The sequence below is a fragment of the Cucurbita pepo genome, chromosome LG11, assembly GCF_002806865.2.
Source record: "Cucurbita pepo subsp. pepo cultivar mu-cu-16 chromosome LG11, ASM280686v2, whole genome shotgun sequence".
Taxonomy (NCBI): domain Eukaryota; kingdom Viridiplantae; phylum Streptophyta; class Magnoliopsida; order Cucurbitales; family Cucurbitaceae; genus Cucurbita; species Cucurbita pepo.
Genome location: NC_036648.1, coordinates 6,899,776 through 6,923,306, shown reverse-complemented (window position 1 = coordinate 6,923,306; position 23,531 = coordinate 6,899,776). Strand labels below are relative to the sequence as shown.

The 23,531-nt window shown below is 35.2% G+C and overlaps 3 protein-coding genes across 6 annotated transcripts; all 3 read left to right on the top strand.

The window, feature by feature from the left end:
* Positions 1–806: 806 nt before the first annotated feature.
* LOC111804763 (26S proteasome non-ATPase regulatory subunit 9-like) lies at positions 807–4,829 on the top strand. Its single transcript, XM_023689553.1, has 5 exons — positions 807–989; positions 1,478–1,538; positions 3,305–3,409; positions 3,966–4,311; positions 4,415–4,829. The coding sequence occupies exons 1-5, from the start codon at positions 849–851 to the stop codon at positions 4,434–4,436; spliced, it is 675 nt and encodes a 224-aa protein (XP_023545321.1). The 5' UTR covers positions 807–848; the 3' UTR covers positions 4,437–4,829.
* A 1,443-nt stretch (positions 4,830–6,272) lies between these two features.
* On the top strand, positions 6,273–9,647 carry LOC111804743 (probable purine permease 5). 3 transcript variants are annotated; one of them, XM_023689517.1, is made up of 2 exons: positions 6,273–6,370; positions 8,246–9,647. In XM_023689517.1, the coding sequence occupies exon 2, from the start codon at positions 8,290–8,292 to the stop codon at positions 9,382–9,384; it is 1,095 nt and encodes a 364-aa protein (XP_023545285.1). In that variant the 5' UTR covers positions 6,273–6,370; positions 8,246–8,289; the 3' UTR covers positions 9,385–9,647. The 3 variants fall into 3 exon arrangements, with proteins under 3 accessions (XP_023545285.1, XP_023545284.1, XP_023545286.1); XM_023689516.1 differs by having other exon boundaries at positions 8,241–9,622; XM_023689518.1 differs by lacking the exon at positions 6,273–6,370 and adding an exon at positions 6,509–6,530.
* A 2,945-nt stretch (positions 9,648–12,592) lies between these two features.
* Positions 12,593–20,957, top strand: LOC111804738 (transmembrane protein 184A-like). 2 transcript variants are annotated; one of them, XM_023689512.1, is made up of 7 exons: positions 12,593–13,045; positions 13,172–13,328; positions 16,188–16,261; positions 16,761–16,910; positions 19,037–19,322; positions 19,919–20,152; positions 20,255–20,957. In XM_023689512.1, the coding sequence occupies exons 2-7, from the start codon at positions 13,173–13,175 to the stop codon at positions 20,618–20,620; spliced, it is 1,266 nt and encodes a 421-aa protein (XP_023545280.1). In that variant the 5' UTR covers positions 12,593–13,045; position 13,172; the 3' UTR covers positions 20,621–20,957. The 2 variants fall into 2 exon arrangements, with proteins under 2 accessions (XP_023545280.1, XP_023545279.1); XM_023689511.1 differs by having other exon boundaries at positions 12,595–13,045; positions 13,136–13,328.
* Positions 20,958–23,531: the final 2,574 nt, after the last annotated feature.

The following is a 23,531-nucleotide window of genomic DNA, read 5'->3' as shown; positions in this document are numbered from 1 at the left end:
CCCAGCGTCCTCATTGGCACTCTTTCCTTCCTCCAATCGATGTGGAACCGCCACCAAGTCCTTACTGGCACACCGCCTTGTGTCTACCCTCCTTCAGGGGACAGCGAGAAGGCTAGCACATCGTCCGGTGTCTAGCTCTGATACCATTTGTAACGACCTAGATCCACCGCTAGCGGATATTGTTCTCTTTGGGCTTTCCCTCAAGGCTTTAAAACGCGTAGGAAGGTTTCCACACCCTTGCAAATGGTGGTTTGTTCTCCTTCCAACCAACGTGGGACATCACATGATCATTCCCTAAATTAGCCGATGTGGGACTTTTTTTAGTCATCCAACGCTATAAACTTTTTATAAGAACTTCAAAATTAATTTCACCGGTTAGTATAATGTTTCAAAAATACTAATGAACTTTACTGAATAACATTAAACTGGGAGATAATCTTCTTATAAAAGTTAAAACGGTTAATAATACCTTTAAAACTTCTGGGTATATTTTAAACATAATATTAACAGGTTTGAAGGGTATTAATGAAATTTTTTAAAATTTAAGGGTATATTTGAAATAATGTATTAACGGTTTCTATCCAAAACTAATGATAAAGGTATTTTTTAAAGATATTTTTTGAAAATGTTAGAATTTATTTATTTATTTATTTATTAATTAATTTAGCAAATGAAATATAAAAAATTCCATATATATATTTTATTGGAGATTGGGCTTTGGATTCTCATTTTGTGAGAAATTATTTTGGGCTTTGAATGGATTCGATTTCTCAATAGTTAAGTAGAGAAGAAACTTTTGATGTTGCCATTTGTTTCAATTCCATTTTGAAAGCTTTGGATCGGGAAAAATGGTGGCTTCCAATTTGAAGTCGGAGACTATGGATCTGATGCAGAAGAGGAGCGCTATCGAGGCCCAGATGGATGCCATCATTTCGCGCCTTTGTCAGCCTGGCGGTCCTGGCCTTTCTGGAAATCTCGTCGACTCTGAGGTGATTGCAATGCCTTTCTTTTCCCTCGACTTCCATGAACGAATCAAATTTATTGCAGTTCCTCTAGTTGATTAGGTTTTGTTTCCAAACTCCGTAGTGGAAATTTTCGGTTCGGCTAGTGTTGTCATGCTCGATTACAACGCTTTCTTTTGAGGTTTTGTGGAGTAGCTAAAACTAACGAGCACAATTAGAGTTTGTTTTTAATTCATTTTCTGAGTTGTACTTGGGAAGTTGTTTTGAAGACTTGTTCATGCTCGATGGAAAATTTATTGGATATTGATCTTGAAAAGCTTTGGTAAATTGACCATTAACGGGGTTGGATTTGTTTGGATTGTAAAAATTCAAACAATGCTTGTTTTTCTGTGGAATTGATAGTAGTTTCGGTAAAGCTGAGTCCAGAAGAAGCTTGATTGATTGCTGCAGTAACTTGATTACATTTAGTTTGTTTTCAACTTAATTTGTACTCTATTTTTTGGTATCTTTTGCAGGGGTTTCCTCGTTCGGACATTGACATTCCAGTTATTAGGTCCGAGCGTCGTCAGCTGACTGGTAGATTGCTAATCTTTTCATTGTAGACATAGTTGCATTTGCCAACTCTAGAATCTCTCATTGTCTCTAAACGTTCTAGAATTCCTCTCTACACAAATTTCCCAAATAATAGAAAAATATTAGCATGCCATAGGATTTTGGCCTTCTCCCTCAATCATGGCCCTGCAATCTCTACTTCATGCTAGAGAGACTCTGAAATCACCCCGGAACCTGTACCAAATAGACTAAGCTTAGTGGAACCTCCACAGAATATGGTTAAGGCCCTTGGACGCTCCTCTGCACAGAAGCCCAGAAAAGGAGTTGTGGCCTGCATACAACCTAAAGTATTGACTTTCTTATGAAAGACTGACTTGCTAGGCAAAGAACTTATCCTTCTTTGGAATCTAAGCCTTCCAGAGCAAGACAAACAAAGGGATCACAGGGGAAAGCAAGGGAACAATCGAAAGATAGAAGAACGAATTGGAAGAGAAGCCCTAGGGTGGGGTCCAAGAATGCACTTCTCCCCTCAAGAATTCAAAAGTAAAAGAAAGGTATAGGCCTCCAACAATTCCCTGTCTTAGAGGGGGATGGCGAAACCCAAAAAAGTTTTAGTAAGGCAGAGTAAAAAAAATATTAAGTCGGTTCAAACTTTCCAACGAGATCTCTTTAATCTTAGAGTTAATGGATACTACAATAAAAGAAGTTCTATGTAACGACTCTACATGCATGGTACGATCAGTTTGTACGTAGAACTTTTTTAACACATTTCATATTAAAGTTTGTCATGGACTTAAATATTCATATAGTTGCAAACATAACAAAATCACAATTGAAATAAAGATAAAACATCCCCTAAAAGAAGTTCAAAACTGAAAACATTACTAAGCTATCCTAACAATGAAATATAACTAGAATGCGGAAAAGGTTGTCTATGGCTTTATTTTATGACCTCTTCAACAGACGCCATCATTTGTAAATAGGACCCTTGCCTTTACTTGGAAAAATGTTTAATAATAATAAGATGAGTATTTAAAAATAATACTCAATAAGTGATCCCACTACTAGAGTTGGGAAATACAAACACATGCAACTACGTTTTCGTGTTTTATGGGACCTAAAATCATGTCTATAGCCTTCGGTTCAAATTTCATTCCCGGGTAGGTTTGAATGCATAATACTTCTATACACAGACTCACTAGGCGAATACCCTGTTTTTGTAAACCCTAGGCCTGCATAGGCTTATGCACTCTCCACGACCAATGCTCTCAAGTTTGAAGCTTGAAGCTAAAATTAGCAAAGGGGAAATGCTCAGAGAAGGTTTCTAAACCGAATGAGAGGGTATCTGAGGGGAGTGGAGGTATAGAGGATCNTTTTTTTTTTTTTTTTTTTTTTTTTTTTTTTTTTTTTTTTTTTTTTTTTTTTTTTTTTTTTTTAATCTGACTCACATTTCAAGTTGTCTTTAGGATGGTCCAAAGTTGGAAATGTGTTCTTCTCTGTTCTGCGGCTTAGGTGTATAAAGATTTGAAGCACAATGTGGAATTTATTCTTACAGTGAGATATAACTTCTGAGTTCTGAATGCCTTTGTAATTCCACTGTCTACTTGCCTTTTCATTTTGGAGTGGTGGTATGCAAATAGTAGATTAAGAGGTTCGCTATTAATGTCTTCCTGATGCTAAATATCGACTTATTTTCTTCAAGCAGATCACTAAATGTAGATTTCTACAATTTATAACATTTCTCACAAATTATTATAATTTGTAATGTTGACCTGCTATTCTTTTTGTAGAGCTGAGAAATGACCATACGGAGATCACTGAAAAGATTAATCAGAACATACAAGTTTTGCATTCTGCAAAGCCTGCTTCGAGCTTGTCACTCTCTAAGGATGCAGGTAATTGTGAGATAGATGCTATGCTGCAGAATAACACATCGTTTATCCTTGCATGCCTCAGTTGCGGCTGCACTAGAATTTCTATGCCATAGTTAACTAACTCAGGGAGGGTTCCACACTTAATACACTCATAGTTTGTTGCTTGGCTCCCCCTTTTTGTGGGCTTCTTTTTTATTGCCCTTCTCGATTAAACTTTAATGGCCTTATCAACTATATATCATTTGGATTCTGCTTCGTTTTAATGCCCTTCTCAACTAAATAATTTGGTACCTCTGTGTTGCCTAATTGTCTTTGTGGGGGAATTTATCTCCCCTCGCGTTTACGGTTGCCTTTTCAGAAACTTTGTTCTTATGAAACTTTCTTGTGAAACAAAAGTAACAATAATGATAACCAGAATAGTAAAGCCATCACATGCCTGCTGATTTCACAAGTACATATAGCCTGTACTAGAATCACCTGCAGATATCTCTATTGAAAATTGTCTCGAGATGTGTGTGCCGTTTGAATAATTATCATGGGATCAATCCTGATTCTACCTATCTCATGCATTTATTAGGGAATACAGAGGTTTCAAATGGCCAAAGGTCATCTGTCACAACTGTTGCATTACCATCCTCAAATGTATCGTCCACTGCAATGGATATAGATGCAAATGGAGGTATACCTTTTGCACTGGTTGACGAAATAGCCGATGCATCGCCAGCAGCAGATGATGGATTACAACTAGGCGATCAAGTTCTTAAATTTGGGAATGTAGAAGGCGGTGATGATCTGTTGCATAGGCTTGCCTCTGAAGCACAGAGTAATCAAGGTCGTCCAATACCTGTTGTGGTTACGAGGCATGGTACTCCAGTCAATTTAACCGTGACACCCAGATCATGGCATGGCCGGGGTCTCCTTGGGTATGTGTGTTGCTCGTCCTTTCTATACCCGCTTAATTCTCAATTCAATGGTGAATGATCTACTAGACCTGACCACTAATTCATTGCTATTGGGTGCTTGCAGATGCCATTTTCGGATGTTGTAGCTGGCTCTAACCACAATTTCAACCTGTCCCTGGTGGCTGTTGATAAAAACAGTAACCATTTCTGCTCAACTCTCATGTTCTACACTCAATCTACTGGTTTAATTCTAGGTTCCACGTGTTTGACTGGTTTTATAATCCAATTATGCCCACANTTTTTTTTTTTTTTTTTTTTTTTTTTTTTTTTTTTTTTTTTTTTTGTCATTTTGCATAGATTTTCTGTAAATTGAAACAATAGGATAAGTTGCAGTTTTATGCTATTTTAGTGGTGTACTTCTTATGATGTCAATCTTTACTGTTTCTTGTTGCTTTGTGTGTAAAGTTACTTCAGAAGACATGATACTTTTCTTGAGAACATCATTTTGTTAATGAAATCAAAGGACTTTTAGCTTACTACTTTCATTTTCATTGCTTGTTATCTTAGGATTAAACCAAAAATGTTCAGATCTGGAAAACATTTGGCCTTAGCCTCTTGGTGAGGTTTCTGGATCGATGTGATGTCCCACGTTGGTTGGGGAGAAGAACGGAAACCTTCCCCTAATAGACGCATTTTAAAGTCTTGAGGGAAAAAGAGGACAATATCTGCTAGCGGTGGATCTGGGGCATTACAAATGGTATCATAGCCAAACACCGGACGATGTGCTAGCTTTCTCGTTGTTCCCCAAAGGGGGTAGACACGAGGCGGTTTGCTAGTAAGGACGCTGAGCCCCGAAAGGGAGTGGTTTTAGGGGCAGTCCCACATCGATTGGAGGAAGGAAAGAGTACCAGCGAGGAGGCTGGGCCCCAAAGAGGGTGGATTGTGATGTCCCATGTTGGTTGGGGAGGAGAACAAATCACCCTTTATAAGGGTGTGGAAACCTTTTTACTAGTAGACGCTTTTTAAAGCCTTAAGAGGAAGCCCGAAAGGAAAAGTCCAAAGAGGACAATATCCGCTAGCGATATGAGACGATAGAATCTGAAACCCATAGGAGTGGAAAAGTCCAGCCTAATCTTTTTCAAAGAGAGAGAGAGGTGTTGAAAAGATGCATGAAAAGCTAAGCAAATGGGAAGCCATTGTTCACCAACTCCAGGCGGCTGTATTCAATTTATTTACCAACTCGTTTGTCTCCATTTTGGAGGGCACTGCCATTGTTTTAAAAGCTCCGGTGCCCTTCTTCTCANTTTTTTTTTTTTTTTTTTTTTTTTTTTTTTTTTTTTCTTTTTTCTTTTTTCGTTTTGTCTAGAAGAGAGTATTTTGATCCTCAAACCTCTTGATCGAGAGAATATATTGAGATGAACGGAAAATTTTCTTTTAGGGTACCTATTCTTTGTAAATCATTGTTAGCAAAGAAATCAAATATAATCTTAATATGTTAGGTTCGTTCTATCAATTCATTTATAAATATGCATATATAGTATGTTAGACCGGAGAAATTTTTGCTAACATTTCTATTCATGCATTAAATTATATAAGAAAAGTATAGAGATCTATACAATTTTTAAAACGACCTAAATTTATATTTTGTCTAAAAAATACTTTTAAATTTTCATAAGTTCCGGTTTGAAATTGTTAGTGATTTGTTTCAAAAATATATTTAAATTTTTAATATTGTTTAAAAAAATTCATATAGATTTTTAAAACTCAAAAGTTAGGTTTTAAATCATTTTTGTAAGTTAAACAAGTTACTTTTCAAACTTTTGAAATTAAATGTATTTTTTAAATAAAAGTATTATCAGTTTTTTTAAAGATTTTTTTAGATTTTATTTTTTATTTTTTAAATAAAGTATTATTGAAACGAGTTTGTTTTATTAATTTAACCTAATATTATATTAAAAAACGTGGATTGTGGCAGTTGTTCGAACACCGAGCCCCTGAGTGTGAATAACATTCCCATAATCTTCTCCAAATTCTTCTGCAGCCGCACATACGCTTCAGGCCTTCGCCTGCTCATAAACAGGTAAAAGTATTTCTTGATCTTTCAGTCCTATGCTTATGATTCGAACTTTTTGGTATCTCCGCCAAAACCCGCAGCATTCACTGTCAACCCTTGACAGGCTTAGCCGCCTTTGTGTTTTCTCAGGTTTTTCATGTCTTGTTCTTGCATATTTTGCTAATGGGTGAGCTGGGTTGTTCTTATTTTTTAATTTAGATGTTTGTTTTCTTTATGATTTTGTTATAGTTGTGGATTTCACTTTCTGGGTTGTTTCTGGAGTTGAGTTTAGTGATGGATTTGATTGATTTCCCCTGTTTCTAATGTGGAATTTTACATCTATGGAAGAATCTTTATGTTTTGATGTTTCATTTTGTGGATGCTGCGTTGTTTTTCATTGGCTATGAATTGCAATAGGAATTAGAAATGATAGAAACTTATGGTTCTGGTGGTTTGTTTTACAATTGTGTTGGGTTAATTACTCTGACATGGTTCAACCAAAGCGATGGGCGTAGGGGTCTGGTTTCCTTTGAAATGTTCTTGGGGTTAAACCTTGTATCTACATTATGATCAAAGCCATGATTCTACTGATATGCCATTTTTAAACAAATCTAGGACATAGACATGGCAAGGTCACATTTATTGAAGTATACACCTCAACACGGTTATGCATTCATATGTTTGAAAAATGAAATGAGTCGGGTCTTGAACTCTTTTTGTCCTATATTATTATGTGTCTATTTACTGTACTTAATGAGTGTTCGATACGTGCCTAATAAAGGTTGAACCTACATTGGCTTTATACAATGAGTGTTTGTGAGATCCCACGTCGGTTGAAGAGGAGAATGAAACATTATTTATATGGGTGTGGAAACTTCTCCCTAGCAGACGCGGTTTAAAACCCTTGAGGGAAAGCTCGAAGGGGAAAACCCAAAGAGGACAATATCGGCTAGTGGTGGACTTGAGTCGTTACAAATGGTATCAGAGCCAGACACCGGGCGATGTGCCAATGAGGAGGCTGTGCCCCGAAGGGGGGTGGACACGAGGCGGTGTGTCAGCAAGGATGTTGGGCCCCGAAGGGGGTGGATTGTGAGATCCCACATCGATTGGAGATGAGAACGAAACATTCTTTATAAAAGTGTGGAAACTTCTCCCTAGCAGATGCGTTTTAAAACCTTGAGGGAAAACCAGAAAGGGAAAGCCTAAAGAGGACAATATTTGCTAGCGGTGGGCTTGAGCTGTTACAAATAGTATTAGAGCCAGACACTAGGCGGTGTGCCAATGAGGACATTGGACCTCTAAGGGGGGTGGATTGGGAGATCTCACATCGATTGGAGATGGGAACAAAGCATTCCTTATAAGGGTGTGGAAACCTCTCCCTAGTAGATGTGTTTTAAAATCGTGAGGCTGACGATAATACGTAACTGGCCAAAAAGCAGACAATATCTGCTAGTAGTGGTTTGGGCTGTTACAAATGGTATCAAAGCCAGACACCGAGCGGTGTGCCAGCGTGGGTTGGGTTGTTACATAATTATACAAAAAGGATCAAAAGACACCCTTATAGCACAATGTCAAACTATCTTCCCTTCTCCTTTAAAGCGCCATCCATCAAGCACTTCGACAAGCCAATCATCGTTTTGCTGTCCTCGAGTTGGGTTCGGGTTATCAAATTTGAATTGGTACTGTTAGATTCTTTGTTTGTAGAAGTCAAACTTGTCACATTGATAGTAATGCTGATTATATTTTCTTATAGGAAAACAATGACTAAGAATCTTCTCAATCTTTTACTCATTTGTATTGTTTATTCAAGAAGACTTTGACTGGATGTGCCATGTTGTCTGTAACCTCTGTCTGCTTCAATTTTCTAAAGATCAGTAGCTATACTATTTGTGTCTAGGTCAGCATCTCTCTTCGAGGTTCGAACGGAATATATTGCTTGACTACACATGTCTTATGATGATTCTTATATATCGATGGATGTAACGGAGAACGCCCCGGAAGAGGCTTCAGCTTCAATATGGAAGCGGATCTCGGCCATCAGGCAAACAGCTTCAGAAGCATTCAGAAGAAAACCAATCTCACATTGGATTCTTCTTGCTCTAAGCAGTGTAGCAATGCTTGTGGCGTTCCCCGCTTCGTCGATACTTTCCCGTGTCTATTACGACAACGGTGGGAAGAGCAAATGGATCATTTCGTGGGTATCGGTCGTCGGCTGGCCTATTCCCGCTCTGTTGTTGTTTCCCATGTATTTCTTATCTGATATCCATCCTACCCCTCTGAATTGGAAGCTCATTGTTTCTTATATTGTGCTGGGATTGTTAAGTGCAGCTGATAACCTCATGTATGCATATGCTTATGCATACCTCCCTGCTTCAACCGCTTCACTTTTAGCTTCGTCGTCGCTCGTATTCTCTGTATTATTTGGTTACCTTCTTGCCAAGAATCGACTTAATGCCTCGATATTGAATGCTGCCTTCATTATCACAGCTGCAGTGGTGATGATCGGTTTGGATTCGAATTCAGATAGATATGGAGGCATAACCGATCAGCAATACATATTAGGATTCGTATGGGATATATTAGGCTCTGCTCTTCACGGACTCATCTTCGCTCTATCCGAGCTAGTTTTCATTAAGCTCCTCGACAGAAAGTCTTTCCACGTTGTGTTGGAACAACAAGTAATGGTTTCGTTTTTCGCCTTCTTGTTTACGACTCTCGGCGTCGTTCTAAATAATGATTTTCAGAACATGAAATCAGAAGCTGAAAGTTTCGTCGGTGGTAAGTCGTCGTATTTGCTCGTGCTTATTTGGAGTGCAGTTTCTTTCCAGTTAGGAGTGTTGGGAGGAACTGCTGTTCTGTTTTTATCATCGACCATTCTTGCTGGCGTCTTGAACGCGGTTCGGGTGCCTATTACGAGTATTGGTGCTGTGATTTTCTTGAAAGATCCTATGAGTGGCTTCAAGATCCTCTCTTTAGTTATCACTTTCTGGGGATTCAGCTCCTACATTTATGGCAGTTCTTCTATAAGTAAGCAATCCTAAACTTATACTGTTCTTGCATTTTCGACTCTCGAATTGTTGATTACGACCCACCCGAGTATGTTAGCATCGTCCTATGATTTGCTCGTTTTACTTTAAGATCTCTTGTATAGTCTCTTAGATCATAAGCTTGCTTTGCTGAGTGTTCTTGTTCCTTAAATTTTGTTACATTTGACTTATAATTTACTGTTTGTTTGTGTGAATTGATAATTTAGTGGATAATGTTGTTAGAACTTGAAAATCTCAATTTATTTGAAAGATATGCTACTTCCTGCTCTTCTGTCGTGTCTGTCGTCTGTCAACATGTATCGGTTGCATCTGGTCAATCAGTACACACGATATCTGTCTGTTGATAAAACGATTATCTTTTTCGTTATTAGTAAGTACTGTTTATCAGAAAGGAACTGAAAAACTATATCTGGGTTAGCTCGACTCCACTTTTACCAAGGCCTGAGCCCTTGGAGTGGAGGTGAGCGTTAATACAGTTTCACACTATTCAATCAAAAAGAGTCTTAACAATAAGGAGACTGTAGTAAGCCGAAATAAGTGCATAACCGTCAAAATGAGAATGAAATCTTAAAACTTAAAAAAAAAAAAGTCTCGAGGTATCTTAAACTAAAAAAAACGGTTTAAAAAAATACTTAAAATATCATACATAATCGGTGGATTTTTGTCCATATATTGACAGTAAAAACATAGGCAAAGGGTGTTAATGTTACTTTTAAAATTTTACGGGTATTTATTAAACATAGTTCTTGAGTTAATGGTATTTTTGAAACACGGTAAAAAATTGAAGGATGTTTTTGAAAGAAAGTATTAACGATTTTCATCCAAAATGGTAACTTTAGACTTTCTCGAGGGTATTATTAAAACTTTTGAATAAATTTAACTTCTAGAAACTAATTATGGATTTGCTTCATTACTCGAGTTGGTAGTTAGCTAGTTAAATGCTTTTGAGTTCATAGATTCTCGAAACCAAATGTTAGGATTGTGAGGTGTAAATAAGTTGGATCGACCCAAACATAGTTAAAATAGTGAATATTTATATTCTTGATTAAATGGTTGTCGAGCTAAAAAAATTGACACGAGCACAAAAATGAGTGTAGCCAGTTAATTTTTTATTACGGTCGGTAAAAATTCTTTTTACGGATATTATTATTTGTGCTAAAAAAATAGGATTAATCTTAATTTTGGATCGAAATAATACGTCACACCTGTTTTTTTTATTAATATATATGGTTTTTTTTTTTTTATAATAATTTTGATTTTATTCTAAAGGAAAGCTACTGAAAATAATTAAATAATTATAATCATTAGTGATTATCTAAATTGATACGTTTAAGCATTAATTAAGTAATTAAGTACGTTTAATTAGTTTAATTTTTTTTATAAAAAATTATTTTAATTATTGTGAGCTGTCATATTAAAAGTCAAATCTAATTGTATTTTGTGACAGATTTATTTCAACCACTTTTTTGGATTTTAGCTTCACATTATTATTTCAAATCTTTTCTCCCAAAACATATAAACATGTTTTTGAAAAATAAATAATATTAAATTGCTCAAACAAACCGATGCCCTTTTAAAATCTTGAAGCTAATGATGATACTTAATGGATCAAAGTGGACAGTGTTCGTTAGTGGTGGGCTCGAGCAGTTTACAAATGGTATCAGGGTTTGATATCGAGCGATGTGCCAACAAAGACGTTAAATTTTTCGAGAGGAATGGATTGTGAGAATTGTGAGCCAAAGTGGACAGTGTTTGTTAGTGGTGGGCTCGAGTAGTTTACAAATGGTGTCAGGGTCTGACATCGAGCGATGTGCCAACAAGGACGTTAAGTTTTTCGAGAGGAATGGATTGTGAGAATTGTGAGATCCCGCTTTGGTTGAGGACGGGAACATAATACCTTTTAAAATTGTGAGACAATACATAACGGCCCAAAGTGGATAATATTTGCTAGCAGTGAGCTTGAGCCGTTACATTTTTAGAAGACTTTTGTTCTTAAATTTTAAAATATCACATTTTTTATCTTTATATCTTATTGTATCCTTAATGTATTAGATTTTGCACTTTTACCTTTTTACCCTTAGGTAGTTTTTTATTATTATTATTATTATTTATTTGTGCTAACTTTCAATTAATTAATTGAAAATAATTACGAGATGGGTTTTTCAATTATGTTTAATAGTGGTCGAAAATTAATAAATATTCATTTAGTTGTAATTATTTTGGTTTGAATTAGTAAATAAAAAATTAAAACAAATGAATAAAAAATGAGTATTAGTGAAACTCAAGGGTAAAAACGTAATATCATTAGACCAAACTAGAAATTAAACTAAAAAATTAAGGGTAATAATGTAATATTTGAAAATTAACGTGTAACATTTTGAAACATTTGATCCAAATGGAAACCATACTCCAAACTCTCGACCAAAAATATATATTTTAAAAATATTTTCGTTAAAAAAAAAATANACTAAAAAATTAAGGGTAATAATGTAATATTTGAAAATTAACGTGTAACATTTTGAAACCTTTGATCCAAATGGAAACCATACTCCAAACTCTCGACCAAAAATATATATTTTAAAAATATTTTCGTTAAAAAAAAAAAATGACGACTTGAAGATGAACGTGTTTAAAGGAGAACTCCAAACTTTTAATTTTGTATTTAATAGATCTGTAAGGTCAGTGAATTATTTATAATATAAAATTGAAAATTCAAAAATTTATTAAATATTTCTAAAAATTCAAAAATTAAATAGACTTAGAAATAACAATATTAATTAACTAAAATTATAATTTAACTTTCAAAAAATTAAAGAATCTACGACTTTTTAACTTAAAAAATATATATATATATATATAAATATTTTTAAAATTTAAAATTTAAAATTTAAAAAAATAAAAAATATATTTACTATTAATTTCTTTTAACCATTCATTAATATTTTAACATTTTCAAAAAAGATATTTTTAATTTTTTATAAAAATGAAAAAATATTTAATATTAATAGCTAATTAAAATTCTTAAATTTGTTTTAAAAAAGTTTTTAAAGTTATGTTGTTTAAAAAGGTAAGAATATTTATGGAAAATTTAAAGAAGTTTAAAGGGTATTAAATGAAAAATAAAAAAAGTTAAATGGGTATTTATGATAAAATATATTTGTATTAATTTTATTTTATTTTTATAATAATTAAACCATTTTTATTCCGTACTTTGAGTTTGCAAGGTATTCGGGTGTTCTTCCGCGAGACTCGAAGCCGCCATTGTTCATTTCCAGCTCAGCTTCCTCTTCGTCTTCTTCGTTTCAATTCCAACACTTTCTTCTTCTTTTTCCATTTCACTTCCACCGCCAGATCCGCCTGCTATACATTCTTACCTTTCAATCTCCAGGGAAGTTGATGATGCTCTATCGATTTCTTAATTTCTGAAATAAGTTTCAATTATGGCGTTTCATACGAGTTCTCGTTCAATTTGTTTGTGGAATTCTGGTAGTTTTTCAATGCTATGCGAAATACACTGAGTGTTCAGTAGCCGAAGTTGTTTGACGGTTCTATTTCGCGGTCTGCCTCCAGTCAATTCTTCATTTGGTGGCAGACTCTAGGGTTTCTGTGAATCTTCTCATTTGTTGTCGGGATCAGGCTTCTGAAGCAGCAACAGGCAAGTGAAGTATTTTTCTTCCTGGTTAAATGTCTTTAGTGTTGATGAATTATCATTCCTTCACAAAAAACTACTAATTTGATCCTGTAGATAATTTGTGCACGCACCTTGGTTATCAATTTTCAGAATGGGGGAAGTGGTTCCTATCTACTACAGCATTATTGCGTTTATTTGCACGGTTGGAGCCATTGCTCTGGCAGTTTTTCATATCTACCGGCATCTTTTGAACTATACGGAACCTACTTATCAAAGATATATCGTGCGGATCATTTTTATGGTCCCGGTTAGTTTTCCTTCCTCCCATTTTGTATATATTTAAGAACGGATCTTTCCGTTTTTTTTTTTTTTTTTTTTTGTTGTGGTTTAGTTTTGAAGCTTCCTTGTTGACATTTTCATGCTTGAAGATCATGTATCTCTGATTTATGCACAACTACACATTATGTTCCTTATGCTTGATTCAAGCTTGAGTTTCTTGATTTCACAACAATTTATACACTCGTTCATTTGTTGTTTGTTTTTCATTTTGTTATCCTGTGTGCATTCTTAGACTCTGTACTTTATATNGTTTGTTTTTCATTTTGTTATCCTGTGTGCATTCTTAGACTCTTTACTTTATATTATAATTATAGTATAAAATAATATATTATTTGTCCGTGGAGGAAGCTCAGTTGTTGGAAAATCACAAGAGTCTAACTTCTGACCATAGAGGAAGTTGAGTATAAGTTTGAAATGTGAGAGAGGCAGTTTGTTTAGCTTTTTCTCAAGATTTCTTAGCCTCCATTCTTATCTTCTTTCCAAATTCCATCAAACTAGCATAACTTTGGAGAAATTTCGGAGACTTCAATTGGGAAAGTTCAAATATTGAAAGTGGAACAGTTTAGATAGCTAGGATTGGATTTCTTTGACCCTGGATAAAGGATGTCTAGGCTGTATATGATGCTCGTTTGAAGGAGATTTCCCTGAGAAGGAGAAGAGCTTCATGACAGTTCATTATGAAGAGAAAATATGGATCCATTCCCATTGTTTCGTGTACTAACAGTGGAAGTTTTTTTTTTTAATTAAGAAATGATTTGTCGATTTTAGTATTATTTTTACTGCTATGGTTATTATTGATAATAGCACCACATTCATTAAGGAAAATGTAAGAAATACAATAGAAGTCACAAAAAACCAGGGCAACAATAAGGAGCAACCACCGTAAAAAATTGAGAGAAAATTTCAGAAGGAAAACAAGTTGCTGCTAAAATCCAAAGGGAAGTAATGAAATGAACATCAGAATGAACATGGAAATGCCCTGTTCTTCTTATCAAGCCCAAGATGCCCCGAACAAGCATGAGCATCTCTAATATATTGGCTTACATTGTTAGGTAGTCTAAACATTGAAAGGAGCTATAGAGGCATACCGTTCCAAGTAGTCTTAATAAGGTTGAATCTTTCCCTTTTTGAGAAGAACGACTGCTACTGAGAAGAAGGACCTTTATAAATCATTGATCACATAGGATTCCAGAAGGAACCTGTCTAGGATTATCACTCGAAGGGAAGAAAAAGCATGGAGAAGGGAGTTCATTCTGCATTTTGTTCTCTTTGTACAAGCTTTTTTCTTTTTGTGTTTCTCCATGTACTCAAATCTTTATTTTTTTAATAAGAAAATTTGTTCATCCATGGGTGCTGTAGCATACGGAACACATTCTATACTGACGACAACATTGCACCAGGCTCCTTTCTAAGGGATGTTCCTGGAATTTTTACATTCCCCTGCTCCAAAAAAGAAAATAATAATAATAAAATCAGTAGAACGTGGTTAATAGCTGCAAGCTTTAAAGAATTTGTTTTGAAGCAGAAATGAGCAAATGAGTTAGTCTTGTTCAGAATGATTATATGATGTTAACTCCAAAGTCAGAGAGATCTTTTGTAGCTTAGGAAGCTCTGGTGCTTTCCCTTATAAATCCGTTGCCTTTCTTCTAATGCAATCAATCCTAATCTCCATAAAGAACCTCTCCTAGTCCTTTGTGATATGGAAAAGAAAAACCCACAAGTAAAAAATTTCCCTGCTAGCTCTTAAGAGTATTAATTTGCTGGGTAAATGACAAATGGAAAATTTTCTTTTTCCTATAATCTGTTTCAAATTAAAAATATGTGGTGTGGAATCATCCAATTCTTCTAATGCAATCAATCGTATGATTGGGACCAAGTTCCTCTATTAACATTTTGGTGCAGAACTATTTGGACCTACGTTCAAGAATAGAGTTAGAAACCATGAATATATTGTGTTCTTAGATTACAAATGGTTAACCGTTGTTGGATGATGGAAGTCCCACATCGGCTAATTTAGAGAATGATCATGGGTTTATAAGTGAGGAATACTAACTCCATTGGTTTGAGGCCTTTTGGGGAAGCCCAAAGCAAAGCCATGAGAGCTTATGCTCAAAGTGGACAATATCATACCATTGTGGAGAGTCGTGTTCGTCTAACATGGCATCAGAGCCATGCCCTAAACTTAGTCGTGCCAATGGATTGGTAAATCCTCAAATATCGAACAAAGAACTCCAAAAGAAAAGGAGCCAAACCTCCTTGAAGGCAGTAAAAAATGACTAGGACTCCAAAGGAGTCGAGCCTCGATTAAGGGGAGGCGCACTTTGTTCGAGGGGAGGTGTTGGATGATGGAAGTCCCACATCGGCTAATTTAGAGAATGATCATGGGTTTATAAGTGAGGAATACTAACTCCATTGTTTTGAGGCCTTTTGGGGAAGCCTAAAGCAAACCCATGAGAGCTTATGCTCAAAGTGGACAATATCATACCATTGTGGAGAGTCGTATTCATCTAACAATCGTGACAGAGGAAATACATCTGACTACAACTATTGTTTGCATAATATGTTATTCATTCANATTATAGTTGTATCTGACTACAACTATTGTTTGCATAATATGTTATTCATTCATCTCTCCTTTTCACACCATCTCTTGGCTCCAAATTCTCGAAGTTTACTGTTGGTTATTCTCAAGATGTGCCTTATTATGCTTTTATATATGTAATTTCTAACTAAATCCTTTGTTTGTGTTCTTTCCTTCTTTCTCTTTTTGTTTTCCTTTTTGCAATACATTATTCGCAAATTCTAAAAGTGCTTCCTTGGATTACAGGTTTATGCACTGATGTCCTTCTTGTCTCTTGTTTTACCTTCGAGTTCAATCTATTTTAATTCCATACGGGAAGTGTAAGTAGTCACTGCTAAATCAAACTGTTTATGAAATTCTGAAGTTTATGTCTATTTCTATTATGCAGAGCTGCTTGTTTACTTTTCTCGCATCTTTAATTTTGACAAGGGTTTAACTTTCAAAGCATTCATAGTTTAGAAGCCAATGTAATTAATTGTTTGGGGTCTACTTGCGGAAGATTGCTAATGCCAACAAAAAAAGTACAAACTTCTCTAGTTTTTTCTTCACTATCATATGTTTAACAGCCTCTTGGCCATTCCTTTTCCTGCCAGTGTTGGTTCTTAATTGCCATCTAAAACATGGTTCTCTTGAGCACTCCTTTATCCGAAGGTTCCTAGTGTATAGAGGTTGTATGCAATCTAAAAAATAGAATAAAAATGGAATATGATAATTTTAACTCTCATGGCTTCATTTAATAGTAAAGAACTTTAATTTCATTGTCCTTTGGTTACAGTTATGGATCAAATATCTAACTATTAACTTTATGATTTCTTTTAGCTATGAAGCTTGGGTCATTTACAATTTTCTGTCATTGTGTCTGGCATGGGTTGGTGGTCCTGGAGCTGTTGTAATAAGTTTAAGTGGTCGTGTATTAAAGCCATCGTGGTACTTGATGACATGTTGCCTTCCTCCACTACCACTAGATGGGTAAGTTTGCAAAAGTTAAACTTTGTTTTATTTTGGATTGATATAATTTTTGAGTTATTACGGCAGCATATAATAGTATAAGTTGAGTTATGTTAAATTCTTCTAATGTGATAGATGTATACTATTCCTTCTCCATGATTACTAACAATAGCGATTGGAAGGCTTTCTTATAGAGTTGCTTTGGGGAGGGGGTCTCTCTATCCCAAGCCCTTTGGCTGTTCTTTTGTTTTTGAGTGGACATATGGGTTCTTAGTTTCTCATCCAAAAAAAAAAGGGTACCTTTAGTTCGTTGTTTTATTCATTCTGCATTAATTTAGAAATAAACACATTAACCTTTTCAGTGAAGTTGTTCTTAATAATAATAATAATAATAATAATGATAGGGCAAAGCACAAATGAAAGAGCAAGTGGTGAAATTCCCCGTCTCTAGTAATTATTTTCCTAATAGTCATGGGTATAATTTATCAAAAATACCTTCTGCTCTCTTTTTGGGCAACATCCCTTAATCCCTTCATTATCTTTTGCTCAATGTTTGGACTTGAATAAAAAAAATACTTCTCTGTACTTTCATTTGTTTTNAATACTTCTCTGTACTTTCATCCGTTTTCACCATAAGTATTAGCTACTGCTTCCTCAGTGCTAGANATACTTCTCTGTACTTTCATTTGTTTTCACCATAAGTATTAGCTACTGCTTCCTCAGTGCTAGATTCGTAGCCTCATTGATATATCTCTGAGGAGGATATGGATCTAGATGTCTCAAGCTAGAGGGCTCAAAACCTTTAGAACGGACACAATGTAGTCCAAGGAGTAGGTATCAAAATATTTTGAACTATTTGTGTTTCTTGTTATTTCTTCTTGTGCTTGCTATTCGTCCATTCATCTAAAATAATATCTTTCCCAAGCTGTTCTTTCGCTTCTTGATTCTATGAGACAATGTCACTAGCAATAGCAAGTCAAATAAACTCCTTTTGATGGTTTAGCATTTTGTCGTATTCAATATCTATTAAACCCCACATGTTTATTGAATACATTTTCTCAATAAATGTAGTGCCTTTTTGCAATCACCATGGGTTGGCCTAGTTGTCCAGGTTTTGAAATCCAATACCTTGGGGATTTGCCAAGCGAGCATCATTTCTAGGTTGGATCTCATTTTGGACCTGGACCTTTGTTTGATGAAGAGTCAATGTGCAAATGATAAACAACCCACTCTTGAATTCAAGACAGCGGAAGAGTGAAATTAANCTGCCTTAGTTAGATAGAAGGTAAGATGATCCCAAATGATAAACAACCCACTCTTGAATTCAAGACAGCGGAAGAGTGAAATTAAAGAGANAATGTGCAAATGATAAACAACCCACTCTTGAATTCAAGACAGCGGAAGAGTGAAATTAAAGAGACTGACAGTGATATGAGATGGAGAGAGGAAAATAGGGAAACAAATGGAGCGAAAGGCAGAGAATTGTTAGAATGAGATAAAGAGAGAGATATATAGAGAGTGAAATGAAGAGAGAGATGGAGAGGAGGGAGGGTTGGAGGGACTAGAGAAAGAAAGAGACAGAAAGAGCTTACTTGTCAGTTGTTGCATGCTTTGATGAATGAATAGAGGGCCAGTTCAGTAGGTTGGGGAGGGAGACTAACCGAAGTGTCTGAATCTGTTGCATAACGCCTCGGCATAAGTGTGCATCACGATGGTTCCTTGGCTATATAAGGCTAGGTTCTGTTCTTGCATTTGTTGCTTCTTCGTGCTCTGTGCTTCCTTATTACTGCCATTCGTTTTGAGTTTGTTTCATCAGAAAGTCTGCATTTTGTCGATATTGTTTTTATTTAGAAAACTGAATCAAGTTCGATTGTGGGCAGAGCTTTCTTTGTATTAATAAGTGCTTTCTGCTCTCCATTTGCAGAGCTCTTTTTCATTTTTGGTATAATAGTCTGTTTTGAATAGTAAGGAATATATAAGTAAGCTTCCCCATGTTCGATGATCTTTATTAGAAGTTTTATCTAATCAAGGTGACTTTTTATCTAATGTCTTTCTGTTGGAGAAATATATCTTTTCTCTCTTAACAAGAGAGAAAAATGTCAGTCTGAAATTTTGTCAGATAACCTTACGGGTAGCTTTTGACGCAGGCGTTTTATACGGAGGTGCAAGCAAGGCTGTTTGCAATTTGTGATTCTGAAGCCTATATTGGTTGCTGTTACACTTATTTTGTATGCGAAAGGGAAGTATGAAGATGGAAATTTCAATCCAAAACAATCATACCTTTATCTCACCATTATCTATACTCTCTCATACACAATGGCTCTTTATGCTTTGGCGTTGTTTTATGTGGCATGCAAAGACTTACTTCAACCATTTAACCCGGTCCCGAAGTTCATCATCATTAAATCTGTTGTCTTCCTGACTTACTGGCAGGTAAACGACCTTTCCTTTTTCTCACATGTTGTTTCCATACAGATGTTTCCTTTGTTAGTGTGTATGCGGCATTTATGTTTGTTTTTGGAAGGCATTCAGAGGAAGGTTAAATATAATGCTCCTGAAGTGTTACTGTAATCTTTTATGGGGGAAAAACTGTTTTGCAGTATATTTTCCTAAAAAATCATAGAACAAAAGACGGGTTGGACTTTAGAAAACCCGAATTACATGATAAAACGTGATGTTAATTGCTTCAATGAACGATCTCTTTGATACTGTGCAAGCATGTAACAATTACATATTAGTATAGGAAATTTCTCTATGAATGAAATTAAATGCCAATACAGGGGAATTGTTCTACCTGCCCTGGCCAGGCACTTGATTAATAGCTCTCTCTTGATCTATGGACAAAAACAAGCTAACAATCCCTTTTTCCTTGATTGGTATCACCAAAATGTTCCTTTTTTTTATTTATTTTATATTATTATTATTGTTATTATAATATTTTAGATGTTTTCAGCCTGAAGTATGTAGAATAAACCGAACCTTTTTTTTTTTGTTTTCATAAAATTTCTTTGCTTTGTACTTTGGTTTAGGGCGTCCTTGTGTTTCTTGCTGCAAAAACTCAATTCATCAAGAGTGCAGAGGAAGCCGCTCAATTTCAAAATTTCATTATATGCATTGAGATGCTTATAGCTGCTTTAGGCCATCTTTATGCATTCCCATACAAAGAATATGCAGGAGCTAATATTGGCGGTTCGCATGGTCTCACGGGAAGTCTTGCACATGCCGTAAAATTGAACGACTTCTACCACGACACGGTCCACCAGGTGAGGCTTGATGTAGAGTAGTTTTCAAGTTAGCTTCTTTTGTAGATGGTTTGGTATCTCTTTGCTGGTTTGTTTATTGACTTCACCACATTTCTTTTGCAGTTTGCACCAACTTATCATGACTATGTTCTTTATAATCATAGCGATGGAGATGAAGGAACAAGGAAGTATCGATCACGCACCTTTGTGCCTACCGGGCCTGAGATGGATGCTGTTAGAAGAAACAAACACGTGTTTGGAAACAAGATAGATGACATTCAGCTTTCCACAATCTCGTCTTCAAGTTCAAGTACTCCGAATGATTCCGAGTTAGCCCTCGAACCAGCACATTCCGATGCAATGAAGTCTTCTCTTCTTATGGATGCCGCAAACTCTTTATCCACACCATTCGACATGTCGCTTATCGACTTGGATATGTCTAGTTACCCCTCGAAAGTTGCTGCAGCAGACGACACGGAGAGGAGGTAACGAGAATAGTGGACAGGTAGGGGAAGAAAAGAAAGATCTTACGTGAAGGGAATACGTAAAGAAAGAAAGTTACATATAGAGATTTTAGGGTGTACCTTTCGTTTCTGGGACGTTTGTGCACATTGATATTGCAGCATAACCGAAAATCGTGTACAATGGCGTGTTTCTCCGACTCGGTGGTGTATATACATGGTTCTAATTTGTTAAAAATTAGGTGTGATACACCAGCATGCATATAAATTCATTTAAATTATCATACTGATACTTTGCGACATGTCTAAGTTGAAGATTCATGTTTGTATGTATTTAGAAATGATTAGTTTTCTTGGTGTGTTGATGTGATATTCTCCTTTCAATGCTTGCATATTGTTTCCATTGTGCATTGTCGATTTGACACTTACAGCTAACGGTGTTCTTGGAGAGCTCTAAATTGCTCGTTTTGCTTTGAATATATTGATATGGTCGACTCCATTGTTCTCGACTCTTATTTTCTCAATTTTTGAGATCGAGAATCCAAGTCGAAGAATTTTCTCCTTAGATTCAATATCTTCCACTCAAATCAACTCTTGTGTTTACATTTATGATATCAAGATTTTTAAATTATTCTCAACGGAGATGTCAGACATCACAGTAGTATACGATGGAAGCTGAGATGATAACAAGTAGTATCATGACCTCAAGATGATCAATAAATAAGTTTTACCTGACTCGAGTCGAAAACCGTTCATTGAGTGCATTAGGAACAAGCTTATTCTACCTTACACGGTAACTACATTGTCTCCTGATTGATTAATCCAACATAATTAGAATTACTGAACATCGAACAAAACCTTAAAACTCGACTTCGTTCTCGAACAACATTAAAAAAAAAAAAAAANTTTTAAAAATTAGAAACGAAAATATCAAATGCCTACTAAAGACGTGTCAAATATTAAAATAGACACTTTTATAGGACTCTAATTGCAAAGTTGGTGGAATATTTTCCTCCACAAGTAAATAATATAATAATAAACTAGTGGGTGACGAGGGGTCAAAGTTTGACAACCTGTGTCACAATTCATAATATATTAAACTTCGAGGACCAGAAATAAATAAATAAATAAATAAATAAATTAATTAATTAATAAATAAAGCTGGTAGATCTCAGCCGCACAAATATATTCTCTTGCTTTCCCAATGATTGGCCTTATGCCTTTTTAACCTAACATGCACATATATCATTGCACATGCCTTCCAATATTCTTCCTTTGAATTTTATGAATAAAGACACTCCTACCACCTACTCCTTCCACATTTTAATACTCGACTCGTATCATTGGGGAGCCTCACCCGTCACTCTATAAATTTCTGCAATCCCGTCCATATTCGAAACTTAGAAACTCGTCCCTCGTCAGCCCGAGCATATCATACATATTTGACCTAACAGTTCGAAGCTCGAATCCTTGATCTACAGTACTGAGCAAATGGGTCTTTTGGAGGCTTCTGGCATTGGAGGACGTCGGTGGAATCAGTATGAGAAGCTACACTGTGAAGGTAATGACGTGGTTAAGTGTAGACGTCGATGGATGAAGAAAACACTGAAGAGAAGCAAGAAGGGTTTTCGATTGTATCGGCTTACGAGGTCGAGGAGTTTTAGTTTGAAGGTATCGTTTTTGGTCTTGTTGTCGAGAAGAATCAGGGAGATTGTGAATAGAATGAAGGTCGAAGATGTATGTGCTAACGTCATCTTCTTCACTCAATGGGGACTTCCTACTTTGTCTTACAATTCCTCTACGAGTTAGTTGCTTTGATTCATGTTCGTATTAATGGCGTGTATGTAATTCTTTTATTTTAGCAACTTTTTTTATTCACCATTTTTGAGGTATTAGTTCATATATATATATATATATATATATATATTAATTAATAAATTATTTAAACAGATTAAAATATTGCTTTAATTCGAGAAGTTTTATTTGTGCATTAATTAAATTTAATGGAAATTAATTTTTTTTAATTAAATATTTGGTATATTCTATTTTAATTAGAAAAGAATTTTAAAAATAAATATTTTAGTTTTTAATTTTTAAAATATATATATTTTAGTGTTTTTAAAATTATTATAATCATTATTATATTTTCTCACGCGTCTTATTTAACTTATGAGACTCGAATACATTCTCGAGTCAACGTCGAATAAAATGGTAAAATGATAGTTGTTGAATAATAAATTTAAATTAACGATGCAATATAAATGTTTATTTAAAATTGATCCTAGGACGCAAGCTAGTCCAATTAAATTATACGTCACGGTGGTTGTATTCAAATTAATTTAGTCCAAATTCATTATGGAAGGACGGAGTCGAAGTCGGGAAGGAAAGAACGGGTTCATCTCGAATTAGCTCAAGCCTAAAAGTCGGGTCCAAAATTAACAAGGTCATCAAAACGATAGAAACAGATGAAGTCACTAGAGATGCCTGTGGAGCAGGGCCTTTCACGTCTCGGTTCCTGTCCCCGCCTCCTATTTTAGTCTTTGTCTTCATGGAATTCTTCTTTTATTTTTGTAGGGATCGAAGCAGAAATTCTTCATGGAGAATTCAAGACGGATCGAGTTCAAGTTCACTACAAGGAATTTTTTCCCGTCTTTTTATATTTTTTATTTTTAAAATATATTAATCTCAAAGAAGTATTTTTATAGATAATTTCTATTAAAAAAGTGAGCGGGTTCCCGTGCATGGTCCCGTCCAGAATTTTTTATGTAATATTCAAAAAATAATATTATATCTTAGTCTAAAAAGATAATTATTTTCTTTTGAATATTAAAATTACTTTAAAGATTCTCTAAGTAAAAGCACATTTAACCATGAAGTTTCTATGATTGAGCCATCGAAAAGAAATGTATATTTTGTTAGTAGAGGCAGTAACTTTTATA

Excerpts from the sequence above, each read along its gene's own strand:
- LOC111804763 (XM_023689553.1), top strand. The coding sequence starts at position 849 with ATGGTGGCTTCCAATTTGAAGTCGGAGACTATGGATCTGATGCAGAAG. Across the intron at positions 990-1,477 it reads GAAATCTCGTCGACTCTGAG|GGGTTTCCTCGTTCGGACAT; the intron begins GTGATTGCAATG and ends TATCTTTTGCAG. Across the intron at positions 3,410-3,965 it reads GTCACTCTCTAAGGATGCAG|GGAATACAGAGGTTTCAAAT; the intron begins GTAATTGTGAGA and ends TGCATTTATTAG.
- LOC111804743 (XM_023689517.1), top strand. The coding sequence starts at position 8,290 with ATGTCTTATGATGATTCTTATATATCGATGGATGTAACGGAGAACGCC.
- LOC111804738 (XM_023689512.1), top strand. The coding sequence starts at position 13,173 with ATGGGGGAAGTGGTTCCTATCTACTACAGCATTATTGCGTTTATTTGC. Across the intron at positions 13,329-16,187 it reads GGATCATTTTTATGGTCCCG|GTTTATGCACTGATGTCCTT; the intron begins GTTAGTTTTCCT and ends CTTGGATTACAG. Across the intron at positions 20,153-20,254 it reads ACCACGACACGGTCCACCAG|TTTGCACCAACTTATCATGA; the intron begins GTGAGGCTTGAT and ends TTTCTTTTGCAG.